Source organism: Pelophylax lessonae, assembly GCF_965119305.1.
Source record: "Pelophylax lessonae genome assembly, chromosome: 1".
NCBI lineage: Eukaryota > Metazoa > Chordata > Amphibia > Anura > Ranidae > Pelophylax > Pelophylax lessonae.
In genome coordinates, this window is record NC_138768.1 from 737,004,619 (window position 1) to 737,023,945 (window position 19,327).

General features: G+C 46.8%; 1 protein-coding gene across 3 annotated transcripts in view; it reads left to right on the forward strand.

Moving 5' to 3' along the window:
* CLOCK (clock circadian regulator) overlaps positions 1 to 19,327 on the forward strand; it is a 391,283-nt gene that overhangs the window by 211,516 nt on the left and 160,440 nt on the right. For all 3 annotated transcript variants that reach the window (XM_082245462.1, XM_082245463.1, XM_082245464.1), the window contains 3 exons: positions 14,326 to 14,474; positions 14,667 to 14,758; positions 14,913 to 15,002. In XM_082245462.1, the coding sequence (XP_082101588.1) occupies positions 14,326 to 14,474; positions 14,667 to 14,758; positions 14,913 to 15,002 (331 nt within the window). The remainder of the gene's footprint in view (positions 1 to 14,325; positions 14,475 to 14,666; positions 14,759 to 14,912; positions 15,003 to 19,327) is intronic.

The window sequence follows — 19,327 nt, forward strand, 5'->3', positions numbered from 1 at the left end:
GTCCCAAAACATATGTAAGAAGAGTACCCTTCTTACTCAATCCTCCAAAGGTAAGTCACCCCGTGCTAAGCTGGGTCCTTCCTTTTACTGCTCATAGATGGTTTTTTAGTGCCCCCGCAGCGCAAGAAAAAGATAAGCCATTCTGAGCTTCTGGAGGGGCTAAGAAGCCCTAGGGCAAGCCCATGAATAGTCAGTCCAGTGCTGCGGACAAGTCCTCTTCAGCATGAAGGGGCGCCCTCACCTGTGTCTGAGGTGGGCGGACATCTGCGATTCTTTCAGGAACCCTGGACCTCCTTCGTTCAAGACAAATGGGTTTGCGAACTGATTTGTTCCGGGTACAAAATCGAATTTTGGTCCCGGCCAGGGGACAGGTTTTTTTCCAGAGCGTTTGAAAGCTCTTTGGGAAGCTGTGCAGGACCTCTATTCAAACCTGTTCACGGTGCTCAGAAAGGAGGGCAAGCAAGGTGCATCCCATCCTGGATCTCAAGGCTCTGAACCGCTTTTTGCGGGTGCAGAGGTTTTGAATGGAGTCCATTCGGTCGGTGGTGACGGCCTTGAATCAGGGGGATTTCTTGGCCTCCATCGATATTAAGGATGCATATCTCCACGTCCTCATATGTAAGGGGATATCAGCGATTCCACTGCTTTGCAGTGGCAGAGGAGCACTTTCAATTTGTGGTGTTACCCTTTGGTCTCGCTTCTGCTCCCAGAGATTTTACCCAGGTCCTGGCCCCTGTGCTGGCCTTGTTACGTCAGAGAGGAATCTCAATTTTGGGATATGTGGACGATCTACTATTGTGAGCAGAATCAAATTCGGATCTGTTGGACAACATCTCTATTACAGTTCAGACCCTTCAAGAATTCGGGTGGACGATCAATTCCAAGAAATCTGCTCTGACACCATCGGTACGTGTCACTTATCTGGGGCTAACTCTCGACTCCACTCTAGCGAGGGTCTTTCTCCCCTTGGAAAAGCTTCAGAAGTTGCTAAGGGTGATCAGGTTACTGATGGAAGCCGATCAGTCCTCCCTGCGGGCCTGCATGAGGGCCCTGGGTTTGATGGTGTCAACCTTCAAAGCGGTCCCATTTGCTCAGTCTCATTCCAGGCCTCGGCAGAAAGAGATTCTGGCAAAATGGAACAGGGATCCTCGGTCATTGGACCAAAAGATTTGTTTATCTCACTAAGTCAACCCTGTCCTGGTGGATCCAGTCTCCTGCTCTGTGGAGAGGAAAAGTCCTTCCTGCCGCTGTTCTGGACGGTAGTCACCATGGATGCCAGCCTGTCTGGCTGGGGTGGAGTAGTGGGAAAGCTCTGTGCCCAGGGGACTTGGGCGTCAGAAGAGTCTTCATTGCCGATCAACATTCTGGAACTCGGAGCGATCAAGCTCTGCCTGCTTCACTGGACGAGCCAGCTACGTGGTTCTCCTGTTCGGATACAGTCGGACAATGCCACGGCTGTGGCCTATATCAGTTATCAGGTGTTGGATCAGGGGGAGTGATCCCTGCATCCGGAGGGGTTTCACCACCTGTGTGCCTGGTGGGGGACTCCGGAGGTGGATCTGTTTGCGTCTTGCCTCAACAGAAAAGTCCAGAGGTTTGTGGCCAGGTCTCAGGATCCTCTGGCCGGCAACAGACGCTTTGGTGGCTCCTTGGAGTCAGTATCGGCTGATTTATGCCTTCCCCCCGCTCAGTTCCGCTGAGGTTTCTTTGCTGGGTGGAGGTGGAAGGCATTCCGGTCGTTCTGGTGGCACCAGACTGGCTTCGGTGGTCTTGGTACGCAGACCTGGTAAGAATGGTCGTAGATCCTCCATGGAGACTTCCTCTGCGGAAAGGCCTGCTGTCTCAGGGACCGATCTTTCATCCTGCTTTATGGCCGATTCCTACCCTTTTTGAAGGCCAGGAAGTCGACTTCTAGGAAGATCTATCATCATACGTGGAAATCGTACATTACATGGTGTGAATCGCTGCAGCTGGGGGTTTTGGCCTTTTTACAAAAAGGGGTTGAGCAGCAATTGGCCTTGGGCACTATCAAAGGCCAAGTGTCGGCCTTGGCTATTTACTTACTTTGTTGGCTACGAATAGTTTGATTCGCACCTTTATTCAGGAGGTGCATCATCTGGGTCCTCCGAGAAGATCCCCGTTGCCTCCTTGTGATCCCAATCTGTTTTGTCTGTTCTTCAAAAGCCTCCTTTTGAGAATATTGGGGAGATATCTCTACTTTCCTTGTCACAGAAGGTTGCCTTTCTTGTGGCTATTACTTCTGCTCGCAGAGTCTGAGTTGGTGGCGCTGTCCTGTCGTTCGCCTTATTTGGTGGTCCACAGAGATAAAGGGGTACTCCGACCTAATCTGTCTTTTCTCCCTAAGGTGGTGTCGGATTTTCATCTTAATGAAGACATTGTGTTGCCTTCCTATGTCTTAAGCCTAAGCATCCCAAGGAAATTACCTTGCATTCTTTGGATGTGGTTCGGGCGATAAGAGTTTATCTGACGGTTACTGAGTTCTTTAGGAAATCTGACTCTCTCTTTGTCCTTACGGAAGGTCCTCGCAAAGGTTTGGCTGCGTCTGCTGCGACCATGTTGAAGTGGATCAGGCAGAAGGTTGTTCAGGCTTATTCAATCAAGGGTAATTTACCTCCTTTCCCTGTGAAGGCACATTCTACTAGAGCGCTGAGTGCCTCTTGAGCTTTTCGCCATCAGGCCTCTGTTGTACAAGTTTGTAAGGCAGCGACTTGGTCGTCTGTGCACACCTTTACAAGATTCTACAAGGTGGATTTATTGGCTTCTTCGGATGCCTCTTTTGGCCGCAAGGTTTTGTAGGCTGCTGTTTCGTAAGAGAATATTTTTCTCTCTTAGGGGTCTTTAACCTGGGTGAGCTCCTGTTTGGTTGAGCTTCATCTTACCCAGTGGGCTTCGTTTAGCCTTGGAGTTTACGTTACTTTCTGGTTGCGTTCTTCCCACCCCCCCCCCCCCCATGCCTATACTTCTTTGGGACATCCCATTCAGCTTATGAAGATGAAGACTGCGTCTGTCAATGGACGATACATAAAAATACGATTTTTGTAAGATCTTACCATAAAATATTTTTCTCTGAAATCCATTGAAAGACGCAGCACCCGTCCCTTTTGATGTGGAGATGATTTTGCCCTTCACTGCTTACAACTAAATTAGTGTCCTGAGCAGAGTGTGTTTGGGTCATGCATGTGGGGACGGCCCAGTAGGCGTGCACATGTAAAGTTTTTCCTGCCTTGACTACTCCTGCAGGGGACAGCATAACCCATTCAGCTTATGAAGATTGAGGCTGCGTCTTTCAATGGACTTCAGAGAAAAAGATTTTACTGTAAGATCTTACAAAAATCGTATTTTTCTGCCTAGTGTCCTACTCCTGTAGGGAGTAGTGTAACCCAGTGGTTCTGAAGATCAGGAGCTGTCAGTCAGTGAACATCAGAGAAATGGATTTTACGGTAAGTGTAAAATCCCATTATTCCACATCGCTTATGTGCAGTCACGTGATCGCCCGGCAGACGCCAGAGCGGAATCTCAGCCCCTCCCTCTGTAGCCCTTAGATCGGGGAAGAAGAGCGGTGAGAGGTCACATGACCGCACATCAGCGATTGTAAAAAAATTTATATAAATAGGAAAATTAAAAAAAAAAAAAAAACCACGACATTCGCTCTGTGTTATAGCGTGTTATAACAGAGGGGCTAGCAGTAATTCTGAGCACTGACTTTACAACCACTTCAGCCCAGAACCACTTTAACTGACACATTTATCTATTTCCCCACAAATAGAGCTTTCTTTTGGTGGTATTCTATCACCTCTGCGGGGGTTTTTTTTTTTTTTGTTTTTTTTTTTTTCAAAGCGATCTAAACCAAGCCAAGAGTGACTATTTTGAAAAAGAAAAATATTTGTTACTTTTTTCTATAAAACACCTCCAATAAAAAAAAAAAAAATGTAAAAAATCTAATTTCTTCATCAGTTTAGGCAAATATGTAGTCTGCTACATATTTTCAGTAAATAAAGTCCCAATAAGCGTATATTGGTTTGCGCAAAAGTTATAGCGTTTACAAACTGTGGGATATTTTTATGGGATTTTTCTGTTTTTGGTTTTCTTTTCTTTTTGTGCCTAGCTGGCGCTTGCAAACTGTGTGGGGGTTGCTCTGACTGGATGAAGACAGAGATCGATGTTCCTGGTTAGCAGGAACACAAAATCTCCATCTTCTCCCCTGTCAGAATGGCGACCTGCCTTGTTTACATGCCTCTCTAGGGAATGATCGCAAGTGGCCGGCAGGCATCGAGTCCGCAGCACCCGCTGATTGGCATTCCCTGTGTCCAATTGGTGGGTGATCGCACCTCCAACGGCGCACGCTTGCCCCCCAATTTCTAGTGCATGAAATGATGTACATAGTTTCACGCAATAGATCTGACCTGCCGCAGTAAAAGTGCAGTAGGCGATTGTCAAGAGGTTAAAGTGGTTCTAGAGGCTGAAGGTTTTTTCCCTTCATGCATTATATGACACACAGAGGCAGCTCAGGAGTGAGCATGCACAAGTGCCTCCAGAGCAAGCAGCTTGATATGGGGGCAATCAGCAGGGGGAAGGGGCCAAGAGCACTGGCAGGGGACCCAAGAAGAGGAGCATCGGGACTGATCTGTGCTAAACCATTACACAGAGCAGGTAAGTATAGCATGTTATTTAAAAACAAAAATCAGAACCTTTTACAAACACTTTAAACTGAACCAGCCAAATTTCGATCCATGTGAGGCTGCACCCACTCAACAGAAGTAGATCGAACAATCCACTTCTGTTGAACAGACTTGTAAAACTTTTTTGATTTAGCGGTTGCAGCCACAGATCAGTGTACTCTGAAGATTCTCCGCTGTCAAAATACAGTATCTTAGCAGGAAGGAATCCTCAATCCACCTTGATTGTGTGGATGGAGGAATCTCTATTTCCTCCATCTTTGGCCAGAGTAAGGCTGTGCATTGTTAAATAGCCAGTAAAACCGATTACTAAGCTATTGCAAAGTTTTTTAGTTTGGAAGATGTAAACATTCAGTTTTATTCCCATGTTTATAAGAAAATTATGTTTTTATTACCTTGCTTATGCTATCATTGTGTGGCTAGCCACTACTCTATGGCTATCATTAACATGCAATAAGTGCATTCTAGTCTGATCTGAAATGTGCACTTCTCTTTTACAGTAACAGTTGCTATCATCCACCGATAAAAAAAATAATGGCTTTCAAAAATGAGAGTAGATGGGTCAAGGCTGAAAACTGTTAATTACTCTAATGTAGAACAACACGAAATAGCCCCAGCCATATTGCATGCTATTGCAGGTTTTGTTCTTCAGTGTTATTTCTCTGTTCTGGCATTCTCTCACTTGCAAAGTCAAGGCTTATGTTTACTCATTGCCAGGTCTCGGTAAATATACCACAATGGAAACTTCTGATGGGCTCATTGGGGGGTATAACACATACCCTGAGTAAACAATAATAAATCTATATATAGTTTCATAAACACATGCAAACATACACTCACTGGCCACTTTATTAGGTACACCTGTTCAATTGCTTGGTAACAGAAATTGCTAATCAGCCAATCACATGGCAGCAGCTTATTGCATTTAGGCATCTAGATGTGGCGAAGACAACTTTCTGAAGTTGAAACCGAGCATCAGAACGGGAAAGTGACTTTGAACCTGGCATTGTTGTTGGTGCCTGACGGACTGGTCTGAGTAGTTCAAAAACTGCTGATCTACTGGCATTTTCACGCACAACCATCTCTAGGGTTTACAGAGAATGGTCCGAAGAAGAGAAAATATCCAGTGAGCAGCAGTTGTGTGGACGAAAATTCCTTGTTGAGGACAAAGAGAATGGGAAGACTGGTTCAAAATTATAGAATGACAACAGTAATTCAAATAACCACTGGTTAAAACCAAGGTATGCAGAAACCCCATCTATGAACGAACAACACATCAACTCTTGAAGCAGATGGGCTTCAGCAGCAGCAGACCACACCGGGTGCCACTCCTGTCAGCTAAGAACAGGAAGCTGAGGCTACAATTTGCACAGGCTCACCAAAATTGCACCGCAGAAAAATGGAAAAACATTGCCTGGTCTGATGAGTCTCGATTTCAGCTGCGACATTCAGATGGTAGGGTCAGAATTTGGCGTAAACAACATAAAGGCATGGGTCCATCCTGCCTTGTATAAATGTTTCAGGCTGGTGGTGGTGGTTTTAGGGTCCATGTACACGAGACGCTGGAAATGGCCGTTTAGGAGCAGTTGGGCGTTTTTTTCAGAAGCCCCTGAACGCAGCTCCATGTTATCTTATATGTCCATGTATACATGGTCGTTTACAGTCATTTGCAGGCAGATGCGTTCAGGGACTTTTTTTAGAACGCAATTATTTGCGTTCGAACGTGTGTTTCCCGGCGTTTCAAACGCAGAAACGCGGCCGAACGTGACTGAACGTGATGAACCTACGTTCAGCCACGTTATACGTTTTTTTTCTTCCATTCAAAATCAATGGTTCCCTATGGGAGCCTATTGATTTGAATGGAGGTCGCACCGCAAGTCGGATCCGACTTGCGGCGCGACCTGCACTGTGAGAATCTTGAGGGGGAACTCCACGCCAAAAATGGGGAAAAAAACTGCGTGGGGGTCCCCCCAAGTTCCAAACCAGGCCCTTTGGGTCCGGTATGGAATTTGAGGGTAGCCCCACGCCGAAAAAATGGCGTGGGGTCCCCCCAAAATCCATACCAGACCCTTATCCGAGCATGCAGCCCGGCAGGCCAGGAAAGGGGAGGGGACGAGCGAGCGGCCCCACCCCCCCTGGACCACACCAGGCCACATGCCCTCAACATGGGGGGGTGTTGGTGCTTTGGGGCAGGGGGGGCTCTGCACCCCCCACCTCAAAGCACCTTGCCCCCATGTTGATGAGGACAAGGGCCTCATCCCCACAACCCTGGCCGGTGGTTGTGGGGGTCTGCGGGCAGGGGGCTCATCGGAATCTGGAAGCCCCCTTTAACAAGGGGGCCCCCAGATCCCGGACCCCCTCCCTATGTGAATGGGTATGGGGTACACTGTACCCCTACTCATTCACCACATAAAAGGCAGTGTATGGAAATAACGACAGGAGACGTTTTGGAAAGTTTATTAAAAACCTTCATCCGGCTCTTCTTGTCTTCTCCTCTCCGGGGTCTTCTGCTCTTTTGCTGTCCGCTCTTCTTGTCTTCTCCTCTCCGGGGTCTTCTGCTGTCCGCTCTTCTTGTGTTCTTCTCTCTGGGGTCTTCTGCTCTGTTGCTGTCCCCACTTCTGCTGTCCTCTCTTCTTTTCTTCTCCTCTCCGGTCTTCTGCTCTTTTGCTGTCGGCTCTTCTTCCTCCGGTTCTCCTCCGACGACGTCTCCGGTAATTATGCCGGTCTCCGGTCTCTGCAGCTTATTATATAGCCATTGGGGGCGGGGCCTCCCGATGACGTCATCGGGCCACGCCCCTAATGGCTATATAATAAGCTGCAGAGACCGGAGACCGGCATAATTACCGGAGACGTCGTCAGAGGAAGAAGAGCCGACAGCAGACAGCAAAAGCGCAGAAGACCGGAGAGGAGAAGAAAAGAAGACAGGACAGCAGAAGAGGGGACAGCAAAAGAGCAGAAGACCCCGGAGGGAAGAACACAAGAAGAGCGGACAGCAGAAGACCCCGGAGAAGAGAAGACAAGAAGAGCGGACAGCGAAAGAGCAGAAGACCCGGAGAGGAGAAGACAAGAAGAGCCGGATGAAGATTTTTAATAAACTTTTTAAAACGTCTCCTGTCGTTATTTCCATACACTGACTTTTATGTGGTGGATGAGTAGGGGTACAGTGTACCCCATACCCATTCACATAGCGAGGGGGTCCGGGATCTGGGGGGCCCCCTTGTTAAAGGGGGCTTCCAGATTCCGATGAGCCCCCTGCCCGCAGACCCCCACAACCACCGGCCAGGGTTGTGGGGATGAGGCCCTTGTCCTCATCAACATGGGGGCAAGGTGCTTTGAGGTGGGGGGTGCAGAGCTCCCCCTGCCCCAAAGCACCAACACCCCCCCATGTTGAGGGCATGTGGCCTGGTGTGGTCCAGGGGGGGTGGGGCCACTCGCTCGTCCCCTCCCCTTTCCTGGCCTGCCGGGCTGCATGCTCGGATAAGGGTCTGGTATGGATTTTGGGGGGGACCCCACGCCATTTTTTCGGCGTGGGGCTACCCTCAAATTCCATACCGGACCCGAAGGGCCTGGTTTGGAACTTGGGGGGGACCCCCACGCAGTTTTTTTCCCATTTTTGGCGTGGAGTTCCCCCTCAAGATTCTCACAGTGCAGGTCGCGCCGCAAGTCGGATCCGACTTGCGGTGCGACTTCCATTCAAATCAATAGGCTCCCATAGGGAACCATTGATTTTGAATGGAGGCAGAAAAACGCTGCTAAAAGCAACGTGGCCAAACGTGCAATAACGCAAATGGAAAAAGCCACTGAAAGCACGTTTAACAGCTGCTTTTCCCCGGCGTCAGCAATAGCTTTGCAGGACGTTTTTTCTAACGTCCCGTGTACATGGAGCCTAATTGTGTAGGGAATATTTTCTTGGCACACTTTTGGCCCATTAGTACCAATTGAGCATTGTTTAAACACCACGGTTCACCTGAGCATTGTTGCTGACCATGTCCATCCTTTTATGACTACAGTGGACTCATCTTCTGATGGCTCCTTCCAGCAGCATAATGCACCTTGTCACGAAGCTCAAATCCTCTCACCACTGGTTTCTTGAACATGACAATGAGGTCACTGTACTCCAATGGCCTCCAAAGTCACAAGATCTTAATCCAATAGAGCACCTTTTGGGATGTGGTGGAACGGGAGATACACACATCACGGATGTGCAGCCGACAAATCTGCAGCAAGTGCGTGATGCTCGCACGTCAATAATGACCCAAATGGCAAACGGGGGTCTAAACCAGTACTAGCAAGGTGTACCTAATAATAATATGGCCGGTGAGTGTATATAAACCTCTTTAGTTGTGCAAGCATTCACCTGTTTGGCTATTTAAGGTACATGTAGAATTCAATTAAGGCCTCATGCACACGGGGGTGGGGGGGAACGTTTTACATTTGACAGGTTTTTTTTTGCCTCTAAATTCACTTCTGTTAGGCTACTGTATATGTGGCCATGCACACATATGTGTTTACAGGAGTATTAGAATAGGAGCATTAAAAAGCTAGAAAAATTCACCACCAGCATTAGCATGTTCAGGAGAGGAGCTTTTGGCCAGAAAAAATGCTGGACAAGTGTAAACTCTTTTTAAGTGCTTCGGCAGCCATTCATTTCAATAGCCAGAATAAATGAATATAGCAACCAATGGAATCAATAAACTTCCAAACACTTAATGCGCGTAAACACGTGCAGAACCCGGCTTTAGGAGCATTTTTAAGCTGCTTTTTTCCTGCCAAGACCAAAGGTGTCTAGGGGATATTAAAAAACATCCTGTCTACATGAGGCCTAAGTGGCCAATGTGATAGTAGGCTCAATTAACAAAGCTTTCCACAGAACTGTAATTTAAAAACACGTTAGACTGAAAATAACTGTTGCTTTTTTTTTTAAGAAAGATCTGGTCCCTGTGTTAACTTTGTGAATTGAGCCCATTCTGAGAATTTATCAGAACTGGTGTGTCAGTTTCTACCTTAAGGCTGGTCTCTAGGTTTTGTTTAACTTTTACTAACAGTTACAGTACCTGGGAGGGCTGTAAATAACTGCATGTACCCTCTGCTACATATAGTAAACAGCTCTGTGTTCCAGCAGCGGGATGGGAACTTCATGCCCCATTCCTGGAACAAAATTTAATCGGGCGGAGTGCTGCTCATCCATTCAGGGAAAGCTTTGTATTCTATGAATGAATACAAAGCTTCCTCTGTTTGGCTGAGGGGAAAGGTGGACTGATGACATCACAAACTTCCCCTGCCAGTCAGAGGAAGCTTTGTATTGATATATAGAAGGTAATTTAAGGTGGCTAGTGGCAAAACCATGTTAAGCAGGGTTCAAGGGTCATGCGCCAGTAACAGCAGACTTTTATGACAGCTAATACAAAGTAGTATTGACAGTTTTGGCAAGAATATTTAAAATTTGGATTTGTAGCTTTGCTTATCAATAAAACCACCCCAGTGTGCCAAATGTGTGACAACATATTCAGTAATGATACCATGAAGCCTTCAATATAAAACCTTTTTTTCATATAATAAGTATTTGGGGTCAGTGAGCAAGCTGAAATTACTTGAAATGGTAGATGGGCGGAGGAGTTAAGGATCCCTACTTTATATCCTCCATTTATTTTATTCTCACAAAGAAAAGCCCATACTGTTTTACTCAGATTGTAATTTATTGTTTATCGTCCATCGACAGACGCAGCCTCATCTCCATGAGCGGAGTAAGTTCATGCTCCTCCCATCAGGAGTAGTCTAGGCAGGAAAATTTGAATACACACGCCCAGGGGGCTGTCCCTCAAGACATAAACCCCTAGCACATCGGTTTATTTTCTGCCTAGAGAAGGAGTAGACCTAGGTTTCCTGCTGGGACTCTTGTCTCAGTTTTTGTTCTTTTCAGAATATTTTCCTTTATTTCTCTTTACTCACTAGCTAGTCTTCAAGGAAGAACTTCCTAGTGATCTACAAGCAACGATGCCGGATGGGGCTTCGTACTGGATAATCTAGATCCATATAGTACCCCCAGTCTGTCCTATGAGTGTGAGCAGGTTATAGTTCAGACCTAGGCCTAGCCACGAAAGTGCCCCCTTGTCGGCAGGGGGAGGAGTCTGCGAGCGAATGCCTCGCCGGGACGCAACGACTTGGAACGCCCTGACTCGTAGGAGGCAGTCTGCCCGAAGCAAGTGGGAGGCAGTCTGTCCGGAGCGGAGCCCACCCAGTCCATGGTATGGTGAGTAACTGTGTCCCCCATTGCCCCTGCTGGCCTTGAGGGGATGTGGGCCCTCCCCTGGGGATAATGGGATTTGTGCCTCCCAAGAAATCCCCCTGGTCTGCCCGGTGCCCGGTCTGTGTCCTTCCCTCTCCCTGTCCCTGCGGGGCTGTGTCTGGAGTGCTCTGCTGCTCGGGATGGGAGACATGGTACCTTGGGCTTGCTGGTCCCTGTTGTGGGTCCTGAGGCCTTCATTTGTCGGTCCCTAGCCGCATGGTGTGCCGTGGTGAGCCCTGGTGCTATACTCAGCAGTGCAACATTATCAGGCGACATCACTTCCTGTGTGGTCATTTCCTGCTGCTGAACCGAGGTCACTTCCTGCCTTTTCTCTCCATGCTGTGGAAGATTCAGGAGGACATGTGTCTGAGGTGGTAAAGTATTGGGGATCCCTGCAGGCAATTCCTTGCACTTTCTGCTGTCCGTTTGGTTTAAAGGGGGTTCCCTGCAGACTGCTGCGATCGGGGGTGGATACCGCGATCGGCGCTCTTAAAGCTACAGTACTTCGATTTTTGCAATTGTACTATGGTGTCCCAAACTGGAATTACGCCCTCAGACCCACTCTGTGCGACTCCCGGATAGTCTGGATCGCAGTCGCTGGCCGCGATTTCAGCTGCCCTGGAAAGCCTGGTGACTAAAGTTAATTTAGTCATGAAAAAGGTTGATAGCCATAAACGGCCGCTACCTTCTCCATCCTTGGAGGTGTCCTCTGATTCAGAGGCTGATGTGGTTGCCCCGGATGCTTCTCTTCCTGATGGTTCGCTGTCCTTGCAGTTGGATAGTGAAGAGGACCTGTCTTCTTCAGCTGCAGCGCGGGAACGCTCTTTAGTGGAAGCCCTGATTATTTCAGTGCAGGATACTTTAAAAGTGGCTGATGAGCCCACGCTTGCAGGGACGGGGGAGGCTTTTGGCTCTCAGAAGTCTCCAAAAGCTGACAGGGTTTTTCCTTGTCCCCAAACTTTTCACGATATTATGAATAATCAATGGCGTGTTTGTGGTGCTAAAATGCTCTTAAACACCGGTATTCTTTTGCTGAAATGGTTTCCAACCGTTGGACGGTGCCACCTAAAGTGGACCATCCTGTTTCCGGATTAAACAAATCTACCATTGTGCCTGTGGAGGATTCCCCAGTTTTTGCGGACAGGCGGGTGAAATCCCTTTCCCGCCATCTTCACGTGCTGGCGGGTTCCATTTTGAAAACGGTTTTTGTGTCTGTGCTAGTCTCCCAGATGGTGACGGAATGGATTAGGGGTTTGCAGGAGTCTTTGGACCCAGAGACTGTTCCTCCGGAACAACTGGAGTTGTTTGGACCAGGTAAGCAAGGCTCTGATGTTCCTGTGTGATGCATCTATGGATGCGGCTCCCCTGGTGGCCAGGGTCTCGGCCGTGGGCATTGTTTTAAGGCGCATGGTTTGGTTGTAGAGCTGGTCTGCTGACCAAGCTTCTAAAAAAGCCTTAGCTGATCTTCCCTTTCTGGGAGACATGTTGTTTGGCGACTCATTGGATGAGTTGATCAAGGGCCTGACTGGCTGGAAGATTACTCTTCTTCCTCAATCCTCAAAGAGTAAGACACCCCGTCGTAAGCAGGGTCCCTCCTTTTCTGCTCATAAACGTTTTTTTCATGCCTCCGGGGCGCAAGAAAAAGGTAAGCTGTTCAGAACTGGTAAAAATGGTTGTGGATCCTCCATGGTGTCGTCCTCTGTGGGAAGTTCTTCTGTCTATTGGACCGATCTTTCATCCTGCTTTACAGTCACTGGCTTTAACGGCTTGGTTGTTGAAAGCATGGTGTTGAGGGATAGCGGTCTCTCTGATTCTGTGATTCCTACCCTTTTGAAGGCCAGGAAATCTACATCTAGGAAGATCTATCATCATACGTGGAAATCGTACATTTCATGGTGTGAATCGCTGCAGCTGCATTCTCGCTTGTTCTCTATTGCTAGGGTTCTGGCCTTTTTGCTAAAAGGGGTTGAGCAGCGCTTAGCGTTGGGGACTATCAAGGGCCAGGTGTCGGCCTTGGCTATTTGCTTTCAACGTCCGTTGGCTACTCATAGTCTGATTCGCACCTTCATTCAGGGGGTGCGTCATCTGGCCCCTCCGAGGAGATCCCGGTTACCTTCATGGGATCTCAATCTGGTTTTGTCTGTTTTTCAAAAGCCTCCTTTTGAGAATATTAGGGAGATTTCTCTGCTTTCTTTGTCGCTGAAGGTTGCCTTCCTAGTGGCTATCACTTCTGCCCGCAGAGTCTCTGAGTTGGCAGCGCTGTCCTGTCGTTCGCCTTATTTGGTGGTCCACAGGGATAAAGTGGTCCTCCAACCTGATCCGTCTTTTCTTCCTAACGTGGTGTCGAATTTTCACCTGAATGAAGACCTTGTGTTGCCTACCTTATGGCCTAAGCCTAAACATCACAAGGAAGTTTCCTTGAACTCTCTGGATGTTGTTCGGGCGATAAGAGTTTATCTGATGGTTACTGTGTCCTTCAGGAAGTTGGACTCTCCCTTTGTCCTTCCGGACGGTCCTCGCAAAGGTTTGGCTCCGTCCGCTGCGACCATTTTGAGATGGATCTGTCAGATGGTTGTTCAGGCTTATTCAATCAAGGGTCAGATTCCTCCTTTCCCTGTGAAGGCGCATTCTACTACAGCGCTGAGTGCCTCTTGGGCTTTTTGCCATCAGGCCTCTGTTCAAGTTTGTAAGGCAGCAACTTGGTCATCTGTGCACACTTTTTACCAAATTTTACAAGGTGGATTTGTTGGCATCTTCGGATGCCTCTTTTTGCCGCAAGATTTTGCAGGCTGTTGTTTCATAAGAGAATGTTTGTTTGTACTTCTCTTTGGGGTCTTTTTATCTGGGTGAGCTCCTGTTTGGTTAAGCTTCATGTTGCCCGGTTGGCTGCGTTTAGCCTTTTGGAGTTAAGTGGAGCCTGTCTGGTTGCGTTTTCCCACCTCTCATGCCTATACTGCTTTGGGATGTCCCACTCAGCTCATGGTGATGAGGCTGCATCTGTCGATGGACGATAGAGAAAATACGATTTTTTTAAGATCTTACCGTAAAATCTTTTTCTCTGATGTCCATCGACAGACGTAGCACCCGCCCCTCTGTTTGGGGTTTGTTCTGTTGTCTACACTGCTTTTAAGCTAAACTGATGTGCTGGGTTGTACAGTGGGGATTTATGCCTGGAGGGACAGCCCCCTGGGCGAGTATTCAAATTTTCCTGCCTAAACTACTCCTGATGGGAGGAGCATAAACCCACTCCGCTCATGGAGATGAGACTGCGTCTGTCGATGGACATCAGAGAGAAAGGTTTTACGGTAAGATCTTACAAAAATCGTATTATTTCATTCACAGAGTGTCTCGAAACAAATCCGAGAAGAAGCGCAGAGACCAGTTCAATGTTCTCATTAAGGAACTTGGCTCTATGCTGCCCGGCAATGCCAGGAAGATGGATAAATCAACAGTACTGCAGAAAAGCATTGACTTCCTGCGCAAACACAAAGGTATGTGTGTGATCTGTATTTTATATTGTCAGTGATGTTTTTCAGAGTTCAAGGAACCAGACCCTCTTCCTGCTTTTCTTTCAAAGAATCCATGCTATATCTGCTGATTTTACTTCCTACCACATATCCCAGCAAACAAGTATTACCTTCACATGTGTTTTTAATATTCCCTTTCACACTTTTAATCTACAGAAATTAGTGCTCAGTCTGATGCTAGTGAGATTCGACAGGACTGGAAGCCAGCTTTCCTTAGTAATGAGGAGTTTACTCAGCTCATGTTGGAGGTAGGAGTGATATTTTTGTGTTTTACTTACATTTTTAGCTGCTGCAGGAATATATTTGGTGTTAAGGGCCTATGGGTTTTGAGAATGGGGAAAAAATAAACCATGCCTATCCAGTACATGAATGGTAAAAAGTATGTTTACCCTTTGATTTTAGGCCCTGGATGGATTTTTCTTGGCTGTTATGACAGATGGAAACATAATCTATGTGTCAGAGAGTGTTACTCCCTTACTTGAACACTTACCTGTAAGTAAAAGTGAAAATTTGTGATAAACTGTGTGGGATTCTGCTTTTCGTTTAGACTCCCTGCTACAAAGGTTAAAGAAGTATTTTTCTGGAAATGCGTTATAACATAGAAAAGAGAACAGTTAGTTATTACCACAACACAAGGACATATGAATATTGGTGAAGCTGACCTTTATGGCTCATTCAGAGACTTATGTGTTGTGATAACCTTGTGATAAAATTTGTTTTTTAGCATTCCCTAACTCGTGTCCAAAAAAGGTGCATTGCAAGGCCGTTAATTGTGAATGAAAAAATGGAAAATTGCAGTGCTAAACCAAAATAACAAACATCATGTGACCATAAGTGAATACATGAATACACAGATCAAATAAATGATATATAATCAAATGAAATATGAGGTTATCAAGTGTAGCCACTGAAAAAAGTTCATAAAGAGAGTCCCAGGTAGTGATGATAGGTGTGCATCCAAATACAAAGGTGATATTCAGCCGTGCCAGGGGACCCCACTCCAAAGATCAATAAATTGTGCTCACTGGAGAGTATGGACCCAAGATACTATATAGTATATGGGCCATAAGGGCTGGTATTGCTGTATACTTCCAAGACAAGGCTGGAACACCGGATATCAGGAAGGTAGCCAAAGTATCACAACGGAAGGCGTAAATCTCACAGTTGTACATGGAGATAGCCAGATAAGAGTGACATAATGTAGAACCGCTAGACTTTATTATAATATAAAAGCCAAAAACAACACTTACAAGCATCCAATGAAATTAGGCATGTAATACAGAAGTAGATGGCATGAATGACGTTCCTAATGCTTTTCCTCTAAATAGACATAATCATAGGAGGTTGCCCCAGGATGGGGGTGGGGGGTCTGTGGAGTCCAGTCGTTGCTCAGACCACCCACAGCACAGCAACACAGTGAGGGTGATCGAAAGCAAGGAGAGAACACCGGTGCCCGGGTTCCGCTCCATCATTTATCTCCGGAGTGAGGCGCATTCTCGCTGTCCAGGTAACCTGAGACTTGGCTTCTAGTTACCCTGTCAACAGGCTCCGCCCCCTCCATGCCAGCTCTTTGTTTCTAGCGGGCGTGGGAAAAGTGGGATTGCACGGTGCCCATGGAGACATGGGGGGTGGGTGCACTGCGACAAGCATGTAGACTGCATGTGGTGAATCCACTTGCAAGCACAGCAGGGAGGTTGACTGGGGGGGAAGCTGCAGGTAGTGGTAAGCAGGGAGGGGGGACTGGGACAGCCCCTCCATTGTACAACTGTTGCCAGGGGAACCTCTAACGGGTCCCCCTGGAGGCATTTGTGGGCCCTATTTCTTGGTGTCTTGTGGACAGGATAGTCCATCCACATTTTGGTGCTAGCTTCCCCATTGATACTGAATAATTAAGTTTTATGGTTGTAAAGCCAGGCTCCATCTTAGGCGGCTGTTATTCCCTGAGACCCGATTCAGCCAGGTGAGGGGGTTGTGGTCAGTGAGGATGGTAAACTCCCAGCCATACAAATACAGTTGTAGTTTTCTTTTCCATGCCCATACTATAGCCAGGCACTCCTTCTCGCTGGTGGCATCGGCCACCTCCCAGTCCAGTAGTTTCCTGCTAAGGAAAGCCACATGGTGCTCCCTAAAGTCTTTCTCATGCAAATTAGCCTTTGGTTGCGGTTTCTGAATTGGTGGCCCTTTTCCTGAAAAGATCCTTTCCTCTAACTTTACAATGAAAAGGTTGCTTTATGCACAAGGCTATCTTTTTCTCCTGAAGGTGGTTTCATTTAACCTCAATGAGAACATTGTCCTCTGTTCCCTATGCAGTGCTCCTAATAATTCACAGGAAGTCTCTCTACATTGCCTGGATGTGGCCAGAGCTTATAGATCAGGGATGTCCAACTCGATTTCATTGCAGGCCACATCAGCATTATGGTTGTCCTCAAAGGGCCGGTTGAATCTGTAAGACTATATATATGTATCTTCTCTTTATCATATTAAATAATTGCCTCTGCATTATATTATAACTGTTATACTAATAACTTAAGACTTGAGCTGTAAAGGGCAGGTGCAGACCGGCACGAAGCCCACTCACACTCCTGTAGCAGATGATGAAAAGGAGGGTCGTTCATTGCTTTGATGGAGACTAATCAGACAGAACATGGTTCTGCCATGGTGTTATGTCTGAGAAGTGTCCAATAAAGTTTCTTGTGGATGATATCAGTGGTGTGCGACCCTCCTTTTCAACTGGCAAAGAATTTTATTATTCTCATAACATAATTATAAGCATATGTCCAGAACACCCCCCCCCCCTTTACATCAGATGTCAGGAGCCCCTCTACCATTAGAAGTCAGGAAACCTCCACCCTCGCTTGCATCACATCACAGTACACACTGCCCCCCCCCCCCGCCCCCTCTTACCTTGTGCTGCTGCCAGGAAGAAAATGAGGGCAAAGCTGTGACGCAGTGCAGGGTCTGGAGGGGGGCAGGAGTCTGCTGCCAGAAGGCTGCCGAGTTCGGGGAGCTGAAGACGAGGGGGGGTGCTGTGGCTGCACAGAGAGGCGCATTTTTACAAGGTGGATATTCAGTCTTCTGCTGATGCAGCTTCTGGCCACAAGCTTCTCACAATGGCTTTCTGAGGTTGAGTCTTCTAACCCTTGTTGTTGGGCCTATTGGAACACTTCTGTTTGCCTCTGTTGCCCACCCTTCTTCATTGCTTGGGGACATTCCATGGTGTAATACTAGAGGTGCACCGAATGAAAATTTTGGTTCTGAAACTGAAAATGCAGGATGTTATATGAATAAAGCCGGCACACGAAAAGGCTTCTTCCAAGTAAAATTCTTTATTCCAACATGGATAGAGGTGACAACATGACAAATGCTGACGTGTTTCGGCTTTACGCCTTCCTCCAAACTGCAGGATGGTCTTAAAAGAAATGTATGGGATTATTTTTTTTCCCCATTTATACTTCGGTGGATGCAGCATCGGTTCCCTGGCGCCTCTACACTGAAAACCGAGCAATAAAACACTGCCGATCGCTCGGTTCTGACCGCTCCCTGAGCAGAGAGCTGCTGTCAGCGGCAGGTCCGTTGTGCTTCCATTGCGGTGTTAAAAATTCTGCTTGCTGCATTTTTGGTCAGTTTAAAAAAAAAAAACACCAAAAACTCAGCAAGAACGCATCAATAAAGCACCTATAACGCACCCTTGATGTGGTTTTTGAGTCACATGACCTATGAAAATCAAACCATAAGCACAGTAAAATTGTGACAAAATCCTGTGTTTTTTTGCATGTTTTTTTGCACCATTATTGGCACTTTTTTTTTTTTTTGGGCAAAATGGCGATAACAGTTTTTGGTCGAAAATTGGACTTTTTGTAAATTCTGTATCTTGGAGTTCAGTACAGGACACCCTTCCTTCTATTCCTTTCCTTTCTGCAAAACGAAGGAGTCACAAAGTGGGGTAGGGTTATAGGGGAGGTGACCAGGGGGTGTGTTCAGGCTTTGCCAGTGTCCAATCATCTGACAGTATATATCTCCATGGTGTATGAGTACCCTGCCTGTGTCCTGTACTGTACTCCAAGATTTGGAATTTCCATGTCTTGTATTGTGCTCCAAGATATGGAATTTTCTTTTTTATATAGAAATGTAAACTTGATTGATAAAAGCAGACTAGAACTTTATAAAATTTTCCTCAATTCCACAGTGATAGAATTTGTCAAATACTGACACCTAAATGTTTTGTGTGTTCTTTGTAAAAATGGAAGTCAGGCTTACACTGGAAGGAGATGTGTGTATCTGTTGACCATTTCTCGAATCCTAATTTTTGCAAGTGCAAGATGTTTTGGGTATCCTGGCGTAAACTGCCGGTTTCAGGCATATTCACATCAGGGCTTTCACAAGGCCAGCCTAAAACCTTCATTATTGTGTTAAACGATTTATTATTCAACTTCACTTTTTGGACAGGTGTCTTCACATTCAAGTATACTTTGACATTGCTTTCTAGTTGTTAGGTTTTTCTTCTGAAATACGGCCTTCAGTTTGTAAAAAACATGTCTACTTTTGCTGTGTGCAAAAAAACTTGACGTCTTACATCTTTGGGAAGTGGATCGTGGTTTTTCAGCGTGGTACCCAGAATTGAATAACAAGTCCTAAGCGTTGGCCTGATAAGGGGGTGTCTTCTGACCACCTCTGGCACTGACGCGGTACACCAAGGGGCTCCCGGGAGGTGAAGTGGATATAGGGACATTTCCAATGTTGTCCACAGCTTCAGTCCGGAGTGTCTACACCAGTCCACCAGTCGATTTAAGTGAGTGGCCTGATAGTAGCGCGTAACG